A 13428-nucleotide genomic window follows, 5' to 3' on the forward strand; every position below is an offset into this window, starting at 1 on the left:
GTTGGCCATTTACTCATCAGTTTTTGTCTTTTCAACTGGATTAAAACCATTACTTTTTTTCCCTTTGGTACACCTTGTTTTTTTTTTTATTTCCCGTTTGTTAATATCAAATAACATAAAACAAAGGCACTTCATTTGAGATAATTCTCAAATGAATTTCCTTTTTTAAAAAAATATATCATTTTTTATCTCTCTTTTTTTTTGTTTCAAAATAAAAAAAATAACATTATCTTACAATATGATACCTGAAATTAAATTTAATTAACAAAAAAAAAGAGAAAAATTTTTGATCCTTCCTTTTGGTAATAATTGTGAAAAAAGCCCCAAATATAATGGCTTAATTTAGAATTTGTAAACTTTTTTCCCATAATAGTTCCTGACAACAACAACAACAACAACAATGAAATGAACGAAAAATTCATCAAACTAGAATCCAAAAGAATGAATTATATAAATTCGGATTCCGGATAAATACTTAGAGTTCAACGAGTGATATCATCATGATCATTATTATCATTATCATAGAGAATATACTTAAAAGTGAAAAACAAAAATAATAAGGTTAAAATCGATGTTGTTTTCTATTTTCTACATACTTATCGAACAACAACAACAACAAGTAAATTCACTCATCATTGATGATACGATTTGTAATACGATTCTTAATCTTAAATTAATTGAATAAAATACAAAATGTAATATAATGAATGGAAATGGAAACAAACTTAAACTCATACTGTGTAACTTTGTTTAGGTTGATTTTATTCAATTATTTTTTATTATTATTATTTTTGTTTTGTTTATTTTCATTTCGTTTTATTGACTTACTTCTGGTTCATTATTAATCCTGTAGTTTCCTGTGTTTGAAAATATCTTCACAATACGATTAATGATTTATTCTTTTTTTTCTTTGGCCACTGATCTTGATCATGTTTTTTATTTTTTATCTTTTTTTATTTCTCCGTAATAGAGCCGAGATATGCAATTAGAAGATATACTTTCACAAGGTGAAGAAAAATGTTTACAAAAACCATGCGTACAAAGTGAACAATGCTGTCCAGGTTCCGTTTGTGTTGATCTACATTCACATTCATCATCATCATTATCATCGATGAATAATAATAAACAGAGACCAGGTGAGTTTCAATTTATGTTCTGGTTACTATCATTTTTTTTCTACAAACAATTTATTCATCAATATTTCGAATGAATTTCAATTTGAAAAAAATAATTCAATTAAATATCAATGAAAAATTCGAGAATTTCTATTCATTCATCGTAATTGACATTATTTTGTATATATTCGATTTCTTTTTCAATTCGAATGTTCAAATCACTATGGATACAGGATGAATATCTATTATAATTATTTTGTTAGATTCAAAATTGATTCGGTAAATTCAATTTGCTAACAATGTTTTTCTTATTCTATGAATGAAATGTTCGTTACATCAACGAAGAATAAAAATAGACAAATCTAATTTCTATCTTATATATTTGACCATTTGTTTGTCTGTGTTTTTTCGTTGTTGTTATGAATAATACAACATAATCATCATGAAAAGCAAATAACAACAGTAGTAGAATTTGTTTCATAGCGATATACTTTCTTATTATTTCTAAGAGAATTGAAACGATATCGATACACAAGAAACAAACAAATTTACAATGAAATTCAGTTAATTTAGTCAATAATATGATTTGTTCATCATTATTATTGTTACTTTAGCAATAATCTTAAAGATTTTAGTTGGCAAGAAAGAAAAATAATAACAATTGTTTGAATTTTCTTTTCTCTCTCTCGCATCCTTAATAAATTCATGAATCGATAATGATCACATATATACATCCACAAATCTTTGTTGATTATGATTTTTGAACATTATTATTATTAATGATGATCATGATCATATAATATTGTTTATTCAGAATATTTTTTTTCTTTCAAATAGATCTTAAAACTATAAGTATGTGATATCAGATTTGCTTCGGGCTAAATGATTGTTAATGAATATATATTGAGAGAGTGAATAATAAATTTCAACGATGAATGAATGCAAAAAAAAAATTCTCAACTGAAAACCCATATATAATATATTCAATCAACTGAACAAGAAAGTAAATTTTCAATAAGAATCTAGTTGTGTGTGTGTGCAGAAAAATTACCAAGTAATCGTATACTTCAAAAAAAATAAAACAGAATAAAAAGAATCGAAAATGAGAAAAACAATCAGTATTTTCAAATGAAGAAGGTTCATCCAAATTGAGTTTGATTACCCCGATTCCTTGTTTTTTTTTCTTCTTGATTATTTTTGTGATACCTAAATGAGCCAATCATTTGAGGCCAATTTGTATTCATGAGAATCGAAACAGACACACATATAAAAAAAATAGGGAAGATGAAAAACAGAAAAATTTACCTTTTTTTTATTCTTCACCTAATTTTCTTTTTTCTCTTTTTTTTCTGGTGATCATCGAAGCATGAACAATTCGTTGTTTATATTTAAATCAATTTGTGTTGTGTTGTGTAAATTGATGCTCGACTGAACATACATGATAGACCATCATCATCATCATCATCATGATGTTGATGAGCATCATCAATGGTATTCTACAACAATAATTAATGGCCATACTCATTAGGCTGGAGAGATTCTTTGCATTTATTTGCCTTTAAATGAATTTTTTTTCAAAATGGACAAATTTTTTTTCAATTTTATGCAAAAAAAATATGCTGATCTGTCAAGATAAGTATGGATTACAATACAGCAATCATTTTGAACGAATTCATTATAAATTCAAAATAAAAAAATCGTCAAAAATCAGTGCAAAAAAAGAAAACACGTCTCAAAGCAACAGACAACAACAACATCAACAAACGATAATAATTAACTTTCAACAAGATAAAATAAATTGAGGCTAGAGAAAATAATTCCAACAACCATTGCTCAACAAAAAAAAATCATTCATTTTCCAAATTCAATTCACAACATTGCATAAATGAAACGAAATTAAACCCTTTAAAAAATGAATTGAATTTGAATTATTATTTATTTATTCGTCTGATATTTTTTTTCATATTCATAAATTCTCGTTCTTTTTTTCCCATGATGACTTTTTTTTCATTTCAATCATAGAATCATTTTATAATTCGAAATGGAATTGAACCAAATAATAATGATAATGAAATGGGAAAAAAATCATGAATGAAAAAATGAAATAAAAATAAATTGAAAATTAAAATCTTTATTTTGTTATTATTATTGTATGGTCTGTGTGTATTTACAATGACGATGAACACAAACACTTTATGTAAATGTCATTACATTTTCATATTCCTACGAATTTGATTTATTTTTTTTCGTTTCAAAATTTTTGAACTATTTTTGAATTTATTACCATGATTATTATAGTTTCATTGAATTATCATCATCATCATAATTCAATAATCGTTTTGTTTGAGAGAGTTTTTTTGTTCACTTGAAATAAAAATCATCAAATATTACATAACATAAATTATATTGTTAAAAATGAATAATTTTTCTTATTTTCACTATCGATTTTTTTTTGGCAGGCAAAATCAACAATACAAAAATCAATCATGTAATGATCGTTTGATGATAATGATCATAAATCGAAACAAACTTGTAAAATTATGTTTGAATTATGAAAATATAGCTTGTTTGCACATTTCTCACTTCAAAATGATTTTTTCTTCCCGATATGATTATTATCATTTTGAAAATTTTTCACGCACAAATTTTTCAGTCAATTCCGGACAAGTTTCAAAAAATTTCATAATAAATTTGTTTTTTTTTCGAAAACGATACTTTATCTTCATCATTCATCACATCAAACAACACTATTACTATCATTATTCTTAGAAAGCAAGAGAGAGAGAGAGAGAGAAAAAAAAGAAAAAAACTTGCGAATGAAATTTGTTTTGTGAACGAAAAAAAGAAAAAAATTTCTCGCTCTTTTTATCTCAAACACACACACACACACACACGCTAATAGAATCATAGATGGAACCCAATTTGATCGTATGGAATGACAAGCAACTATAGGAAGAAAAAAAAACTTGATGATCATAATCATCGTTTCAACGAACAAATTTAGCCTGATCGACCATTCTTATTAGTGTAAATATAGCAAAAAAATAGATGGATAGATATAAATTAGATAAATTATTGTTCAAATTGGTTTGAACACACACATATTTGTGAATGGGAAAAAAAGAGAAGGATATAATTCGAATGGATGAAATGTAAAGACAGCAAATTTGAACAATTCTATTGAATTTTAGCCCCAAATGGCCCTTGTTGTTGTTGTTGTTGTCGCCATTTTCGTTGTAGTTGTTGTTGCCCGTAGATAGTATTTCTATATTCTTTTTTTTCAGGGAAATGTATGGCATATCTATTTATCCTGTCTATCTAGTTGCCAATCAAGTCTGTCATCATCATCTTTTAATTTGCTTCAATTTGCCTATCGAGTAAACATACATAATAATCATAAGAACAAAGTATAGTGAATACACTGCTAAAGAATTTATTCCAATGGCAGATTTTTTTTTATTTATTCAATAGTAATATTTAGCTCAAAGTTTTTTTTTGTTGTTACAAGTTAATTAATGCTATAACATCTAACTACTAACATATTGTATATAAAACACCAATCACATTCTAAAAGTGTATCTTTATATCGGATATTTTTTTTCGGGCTCTTTTTTTTCTCACGTAATAAATAAAAGTGCAAAAACTCATTTACATTTCATTAACGTCATTCATTTTATAAAGATAGGGTGCCATGGTTCCCATCATCAATGATGTTCCGTTTTTCTTTTTCATTCTTTCCTTGTGTTTGTTTGGGTTTGTGTGTATGTGTGTGTGTGACATGATTTTTCAAGAATTTTGTGTTCCGGAAACATACAAACACAACCAACAACATCTTGTCGTGATCATTATGATTCTTTGATTACAAATTTTCTTTTCTCATCACCATCATCGTCGTCGTGTGGTTTAGGGTCGTTTTTGCTTTTCTTTCTTTAACCATATTTTCTTTAATCATAAAACGTGAGAGGTGCTAAGAAAAAAAAACGAACAGAAAAAAATTAGCCAAATTATGTACAAATGAAATTGAAACAAGTTTACTGCCAACATAACTGGAAAAAAAATAGAGGGCAAATTCGTTTGAATTCTTTTCTCATCTACTTTCTTGACATACACAACAAAACGATACATGTGTCAAACATTTCTTATTTTATTTTATTTTTATATATCATATCATCATTACATAGACCAATATTTCTAAGGTCCATTAATCAACAAATTGAGCACACACAAATATCATACGAAATATCTAACCAAATACAAATAATACTGACATAAAAAGATATAATTGCTAAATTGGTAACAAAACAAGGTTACACCAACAATATAAACATTTTATATATACAATTTTGATTATATGAAAAAAAAGAGAATTTGTTTCCGACTTTCGACGAAAACAAAAATGAAAAAAAACGGCTTCGCGGTACAAAAATAAAATGAAAAAATTATTGATCCAAAATCATCATATCGAATGATGATGATGATGATGATGATGATTAATGTACTGTCATCGACATTTTGATATCTTTCCAAATACATTCCATATAACACAAAAAGAGAAAAGAAAAAATATTTCACATATAGAATTCATGTTTGTTCCAATTCATTCATTACGATAATTAATTATTGAACAAAAAAAAAGTGTAAAAAACAAGGCGTTAAATGAATGATAGTGATTTTCATTTCTTATACATTTGATAATAATTTTGTTCTTTTTTCTTCTTTTCTGTTTTGTTCATAGTGACCACAGGAACATGTTTACCAATTTATGGTGTAAATGAAGGTGATTCATGTACAGATGATGGTGATTGTGAAACTGGTTTACGTTGTATGCCACAAACAATTTTAATATTCAATGATGATAATGATGGTCGATTATTATTACCATCATCTTCATCATCATCATCATCATCATCATTACAATCATCATCAATAATCAATTCACATCAACAACATTTACATCAATTAAAAAATCAACAGCAACGAATCTGTCAACCACCTGGACAGGAAATGGTTAAAAAGCAATTCAGTAAGTTCCGTTAAAAACAAATGAATCATAATGATAATCATTCTTTTACTTTATTTATCTAAATTGGTAACATAATTCAAACACATATAATTGATATAAATTATTCAATTGACAAGTTAATTGTATTGGCCATATTATATTGAATTTGATGTATGATGTAATTTCTTTCTTTTTTTTTGTTCAATAGAATTTACATTCTTATATTTATATGTCCAGAAATTCATATATATTATAGTTAGTTTATATGAATAATGTGTTTCAATATAGTGATTGAGTGGTTTATTCATGTTTCATGTTGAAGAATTTTTCTTTTCAGTTTGAACTTGGAAAATGAATTTTTCTTTTCTATTTTTTTTTGTTCTTTCTCTTGTTCACCAACAGAATCCATTGAGTAAAAAAAAGTGACGCCCCAATAGATCGCCGTTTGCGTGTCAAGTACAATGATCAAATTCACTAGAAAAAAATAAAGAAAAAAATTTGCATGGATAAATCAATGTTTGTGATAGAGAGAGAGAGAGAGAGAAAACTATACGTTTTGAAAGGGAGTGCTGTCGGTAATCAGTGATGGAAAAAAATGGATGGCTGCTTTTTTTTTCACTTGTGTTCAGAAAAAGCACTTTCACTTTCCAATTCTGTTGCTGTTATTCATCATCACTGTAACAGTTCCGATCAAGCCTATTAATTTGCATTAATATACTTGCAATTTTTTGATTTGGAAAAAAATTCTTTCGTATTTTTTTTCTGGTGACTTTAGATTAAAATCTTGACTGATTGACTGACAATTTTCTACTTGCTCTTCGTGTCATTCTTGTTTGGTGATGGTTACCGTAGTCTTTTATTAAAAGAGGAAAAAAAATTTCCACATGACATTAACGGGCGCGTCATCATCTTGTCTTGGCCATTCTTGTTCGAATCGATCATCTCATTTCATTTTATTCATTCATTCCAAATATTGAAAATAAAAGAAGAAGAAAAAAAAGATCGCTTGAATGATTTAACGCTTTAACATGATGTTGTTGTTGTTGTTGTTCTGTGATAATAGTTTTTTTTACCATTCATTCTTTTCGAATTATCGGCTTAAAAAAACATGGACACGCAAATAGAGAGAAGAAAAAAAAATTGTTGGTTAATAATAAAATCTGAATGAATTTGAAAAGAAGAAAATTAACTTTCGATCCATGAAAAAGAATAGGAAAAATAAAAATCAATCTGTCAAATCATGCATATTTGCATGTTAAAATGTCCAATACACGAACACACACGTAACTCGTTGAATGTTTTTTTTTCCTAAAACGCTTGACACTTTTTTTTCATTCTGTAACATGGAACATTCGTTGAATTGAATTGACTTTCGATGATAAATTATAACCACCACTAGGCTATTGTTCGATTTTCTGTCAGTCAAGTTTTTTTTCAGAATTTCATTTTAACATTAACCGATCAATATATAACGACGACCAATAAGTGTATAATTATATACATAATCTTCGATTTCAATCCCCAGAAAAAGTATAGTAAATGATCATAATCAGCAAATTTCATTTTTTTTTTTTTTTTGAGGAAACAAAGCGCCAAACTTTATTTTCAAAATAGCTTTTACCCTCAATCTCACATTCATTCTCTTTGTTCTGCATTCTTTCCCTTGATTTCGACAAGTTTAACACTCATGGGATTTGGGATCAACCTTTTAATATTCTTCCTGAATATTCTATAGTTTTTTACAGTTTTTTGGACTTTGATGATGGATTGCATAAATATACCATACCATACCGATATATGAACCTTGAAATATTTCAATTCTTAATATCAAGTTTACTATTTCGATGAATGTATGAAGGAACAACAACAACAACAAAAAAAGTTATTCATGATAAAAACAGTAAAATGAGACCATTTTTAAAATAATAACAAGTTAAAAATTTGAATAATCGATTCATATATATCTTGTTGCTCAGATGATGATAATGATGGTATAAATGTGAATGTGTGTGTTGTTTGTATCAACTTTCTTGTTGTTGTTTTTTTGTTTGTTTGTCGGTAACAAAAAACATCATTTCAAATGATATGAGGTGATGAAGAAAAAAAATACAGTAATCACAATATGTCCATGGAATAGAAAAGTTTGTATCATTTTCCTGTAATATTTGTGAATTGAATTCTGTTTATATTTGTTTTTTTCTACTTCTGTAAATTAAATTTTTTTATTTTTTACATGAAATATTTGTTGTCGAAACATTTTCTTTTCCCATACGAAAGAAGAGTGAGAATCTCAAGTTTCATGTTTAAAGCTTAGTTTAAAATATTTATATTTTGTTGTTGCTTTGCTTTGATAGTAATGAAATTCGAGAAAAGGAAATAGGTTTTCAAGAAAAATAAAAATAAAAACTTTCAATACAGTAAAAAGAGAATGGCTATCATCAACTTATTCAACGGAAACGAGAAAAAACGGGAATAAAAAAATAAACGACAAACGATGAATAATGTATAATCTCATCTTAAAAGGTCTATCATTATAATCATCATCATCAACCTGAATACGAAATTATCAATGTCTTTTAAAAACTAGAATTCGGTTGAATGATGATGAATTTTTTTAATGAAATTGTCACATCAATTATTTAGTATTTACGATGATGATGATGATCTTGTTCTGCAAATTTGTTATTATTGTTACACCTGAATATATTTATTATTGTCAATTGAATATTTTTTCGCGTTTTTTTCCTATTTTCTTGAATCTGAATTTTCAATCATTTGATTTTGATTAATTACTTTTTTATTTTGATCTATTAAAATGAATAGATGCTGAATGTACAACAAGTAGTGAATGTGATGCAAGTCATGGTCTTTGCTGTCAATTAATCAAACGTCATCGTATGTCATCACGTAAAGCATGTTTATTCTTTTCCGAACCGAAAATTTGCCTAGGTCCAGTGGATGTTACATTTGCAAGACCGGCTAATACATTCTATTATAAACCTAATGAACGAGATTATTTTCGTGCAAATATTGGCTAAAAGAAATAATTAGTTTAAAAATCTTCAAGCCAGATATCACCATAATCATCACACATCATCAACATTCATAAATATTATTGCCAATAGAATTTGGGAAAAACCACTGACAACTGAATTTCACCATAATATCACATACAAACACACACATCAAAAATTGTAATCCATAAATATGAACATAAAATTTTGTTGAAATATTTTCAATGTTTTAATTATCATTATTCATCGAATTATTAATAAAAACAATTTGGTGAAAAAAAATTTTTGTATTCTAAGGAATTATTTTGGTTTTTTTTTGTGAAATGTATGTTTCAGGCTACACATTTATGTTTCTATCCAATTTCATTGTTTTGATTATTGATTGAATGAGTGGTTTGGACCGTATTACAGCACATTTTCATCATCAATAGGCTAAAAATTGATGATTTGCCCGAATTTCAATGATTTTTATTGAAATATTCTTTACTCTTATCTGGTGCTGGTTTAATAGTGTCCGAACCTGGTTTCCAATTGACCGGGCAAACTTCACCATGTACATCAGTGTATTGAAAAGCCTGTACCAATCGCAATGTTTCATCAACGCTACGTCCAACAGGCAAATCATTGATAGTAATTTGACGCAAAATTTGCCTATCATCAATGATGAATAAGCCACGCAATGGTACACCTTCTTCAAGATAAACGCCATAATCTTGGCTAATCTTAGCATTCTTATCGGCCAACAATGGGATATGCATTTCGCCTAATCCACCCTCTTTACGTGGTGTATTAATCCATGCCAAATGAGTGAATTTACTATCAGTTGAACAAGCGATCACTTCACAGTTTGTTTTACGAAATTCATCGGCACGTTCACTGAATGCAATAATTTCAGTTGGACATACAAAAGTACTATGTTTTAATCACAAACAAAAAAAAAAAAATGAAAATAAGATAATTATTTAAGTTTTAAATATAGACACTTACAAATCCATTGGATAGAAAAAGAGTACAACATATTTGCCTTTGTAATCGGAAAGACTAATATCTTTGAATTGACCACCAACAACAGCAGTACCTTTGAATTGTGGGGCAGGTTTCTGAATTCGTGGATAATTATATTCAGCCATTTCACGTACGTCGGGAGAAGTTACTATAGGCGTTAACAAGAAAAATACAAAAAAATAAAATTATCAAATATTTATTTGAAAAAGAAATATGATCAATTTAAAATTATCAACCAAAAAAAAAAAAGATAAAAATGGAAAAATAAATGATAAAAAAATATGATAAAATTATGAGAAATAAAAAAAAACTAACTCGAAATTTCCGAAGCAGTTTCCGATGGGATTCGAAAACTAAAAGTTTCTTTGGGCGGATGAATGGATAAAATGACACAATGAACAAATACAAAGATAAAATATTAATGATCAAAGGAAATGACAAAAGAAAATGAATGAATGATTTTGATTGATCAAAAATCAAACAAACATTCGGACAAGCCCTATAGATTTCAATGAAAAAAATTCATTCCTACTTCGTTTTGGTTTGAATGCCTTGTTGAAGAATGACATAATTGCCTGGAAAATTAAGTCTACGAATTAAAACAAATAAAAAAAAGGGTTTGTCTGACTAAAAATGATAATTATAGCAGATGAAGATGTAGATCGGCTAGATTGACACACACATACACACACACACACAAAATAGTATGAATGATAGACAATTGAATGCAAAACGTTATTTGTTCGAAAGTTCGACAAAATGAAGTGATTATAAAAAGGAATTCAAAAAAAATCTATTGGTGACTAATAGTATTTTGAAATGATGAAAAAAAGGAATTTTATTTTGTCAAAAAATGAAAAAACAAAATTCAAAAAAAAAAAAAAAACGAACACAACACGGTGAACGGAACACGAACGGAATGGCATCAATTTTTTTTATAAAATCGGAATTCACTGACAAGTCATCACATAATCATGTACGGTAGGTGTGTGAGAGCGTGAGTTAAATGAATGTGCTTAAAGTGAATGATATTTACAGCAACCTGTTATTGAATGAATCACGTTAACTATCATTTTGGACATTCCTAAATAAGGTGCGGACTAAGAGACAAGGTAACTATGAAAAAAAATTGGTAGTAGTAGCATCCTAATTAGCCAAGCAAAAAAAAAGAAACTATCTAAATTCAAACAAGTGTGTACCAACATGTATATTTCAAAAAAAAGAATAACATTAAAATCAACTAACCAAACAACAATTAAGATGTTGCCATTAGTTGAGAATAAAGATTTTACAACAACAGAAAAAAAAATCAATTTCGAAAAAATAATCGAAAAAAAAATTCAATAAGTTTGTGCGCCATCTTTAGGGTGACAATCATAATTATATAACGGCTACTTTTAATGTAATAATGATATATGTTCAACAACAACAAAAATCATCATCAACAGCCATTTTTTTGTCGTTGTTGTGTAAGACATACGCATATACATTTAGAATTGGCTTGTATGATGATTGTTTTTCTCACACTTGTGAATAGAGTTGATAATTAACATGGAAAAACATCATGTGTTCAAGGTGAACCGGTGAAGGACATACTTTTGGTCTTTTATATTTCTGGAACTTTCAAACACTAAAATTATCTATTAACAGTCTTTTTTTTAAATAGTTAATCCATACACATACAAGATACCATTATAATTTTTTCAATTATCATCAGAATGGATAATCAAAGTGATAATAATAAAAATGTTAAAACTGACTTAGCAATCAATAATAATGATGAGATGTTTTGTTTCAAACGATTGTTAGATTTATAAAAATTATATTATTGAAACTAAATGATCAAAAAGTAATGTGAAAGGCAAATAAATAATCACATCATTTGGAAGTATTAAAAATTGACAAATTGATGAATGGCTAATTGTAATGAAAAGAATATAATGATCATTTTATGCCCAAAAGGAATTCTTTTGATTCATTATAATATGAAACAAAAACAGTTGAAATAGAAAAAAATTACAGTAAAAAAAAGACTTACCTAAAACAAAAAAAGAAAAATTTTATCGAATTTTTTAAAAAAATGATAATTGAAAGACCAAAATCAAAGTAATGATCGTCAAATGATTATTACTGATGAAAATATTTAATAAAAATCAGCAAAAAAGAAAAAAAACACGTTCTGGCTAACAAGTAAAAAATGTTTTGCTATATTCGATTGAAGCAACAGAAAATAATGCCGGTGCTGTCTGGCTTTTTATTTATATCGCATCAAATAAAATGATGATGATGATGATGATGAGACCATCATTTTTTTTTCTTTTTGGTTTTTTATAAATGAAAAAATACATAGGCTATACTTTTATATAATAAAGCAGTAGCATTAGTATATGATGTTTATTGATAAAATGGGTTAAAATGTATTTGCAATTTATTTGGGAAAACTCCAATACACACATTATCATGTTTTTCATTTTTGTTATGTAGAAGCATGCATGTGTATTGAAACAAGAATATTTTTTTTTAGACTTGAAACAAGAAAACTGCACATGTACAAATATTTATGAAACACACAAGTCAAGTTTTGTTTCAAATTTTGGAAATGAGAACAATATATTAATCAAAAATCAATGAAAAAAATAAAACAAAGAAATAATCATAATATGACTTACCATCATCAACATCAATAATAATTTGTTTTTCACATTCGAATTTTTTATCTATTGTCATTGTCATCATGTCACAATGACGACGACGTTTTGTCGGAATATTTTGGCTATTATCATTATCATTATCGATATCATTATGGTCGTTGTTATTCAAATTTTTATTATTATTATCATATATTGATTGAATTTTGTCATCGTTATCATCATTTGATAGTTGGATTTGATTTTGATTTCTTTTCTTACAATATTTGTTGATAGACATATTGGATATGATGATGATGACAATGTTGAGCCTGATACAGATCTGGAAAATGAATAAAAAAAATTTAGTTGGTTGTTTTCGGCAGAAAATTTTTTATTATGAACAATGCACTAAAGACACACGTTTTTATCTGTTACCTTTTTTTTTCAATGCATGAATGATTCGTCAAGACTGGTGGCGACACAATTGCGTGTCATTTGGACATTTTAATAATAATAATAAAAATGAAATTCAATTTGAAATTTAGAAAACAAAATGAAAGACTATATCGATTTATAATTTTATTTGAATTCAACAAGAATATTATCGTTTTCCAGGAATTATTTATTCTCAAAGAAAAGAAACAATCTGTTAGTCATTAATC

The 13428-nt window shown here is 27.1% G+C and overlaps 2 protein-coding genes across 4 annotated transcripts in view; one reads left to right on the plus strand and one right to left on the minus strand.

The window, feature by feature from the left end:
• The window catches only part of spab (space blanket), a 25625-nt gene extending 16070 nt beyond the window's left edge, over positions 1-9555 (plus strand). Inside the window, exons 2-4 of the mRNA XM_027344514.2 lie at positions 971-1136; positions 5851-6138; positions 8941-9555. Coding sequence (XP_027200315.2) covers positions 971-1136; positions 5851-6138; positions 8941-9155 — 669 coding nt within the window. The 3' untranslated portion in view covers positions 9156-9555. The remainder of the gene's footprint in view (positions 1-970; positions 1137-5850; positions 6139-8940) is intronic.
• Positions 9337-13064, minus strand: LOC113794409 (peroxiredoxin 2-like). Of its 3 annotated transcripts, XM_027344534.2 has the most exons (4): positions 10669-10829; positions 10452-10499; positions 10119-10284; positions 9337-10043 (listed from the first exon to the last, which is right to left on the minus strand). In XM_027344534.2, exons 1-4 carry the CDS (start codon positions 10703-10705, stop codon positions 9590-9592), a joined length of 705 nt encoding a protein of 234 aa, XP_027200335.2. In that variant the 5' UTR covers positions 10706-10829; the 3' UTR covers positions 9337-9589. The 3 variants fall into 3 exon arrangements, with proteins under 3 accessions (XP_027200335.2, XP_075676864.1, XP_075676866.1); XM_075820749.1 differs by lacking the exons at positions 10452-10499; positions 10669-10829 and adding an exon at positions 12806-13064; XM_075820751.1 differs by lacking the exon at positions 10452-10499.
• Between the last annotated feature and the right edge of the window lie 364 nt (positions 13065-13428).

Source organism: Dermatophagoides pteronyssinus, unplaced genomic scaffold, assembly GCF_027571235.1.
Source record: "Dermatophagoides pteronyssinus isolate colony J.1.1.1.1 unplaced genomic scaffold, Derpt_VIB-CSIC_2022.12 sq0007, whole genome shotgun sequence".
Lineage (NCBI taxonomy): Eukaryota > Metazoa > Arthropoda > Arachnida > Sarcoptiformes > Pyroglyphidae > Dermatophagoides > Dermatophagoides pteronyssinus.

What these genes read in the sequence shown, in the direction of transcription:
- LOC113794409 (XM_075820749.1), bottom strand. Translation starts at nt 13,064, where the DNA reads ATGTCTATCAACAAATATTGTAAGAAAAGAAATCAAAATCAAATCCAA. An exon ending in TATTATTGATGTTGATGATG is followed by an intron (nt 10,285 to 12,805) that starts GTAAGTCATATT and finishes TAACGCCTATAG; the next exon opens with TAACTTCTCCCGACGTACGT. An exon ending in TTTTTCTATCCAATGGATTT is followed by an intron (nt 10,044 to 10,118) that starts GTAAGTGTCTAT and finishes ATTAAAACATAG; the next exon opens with TACTTTTGTATGTCCAACTG.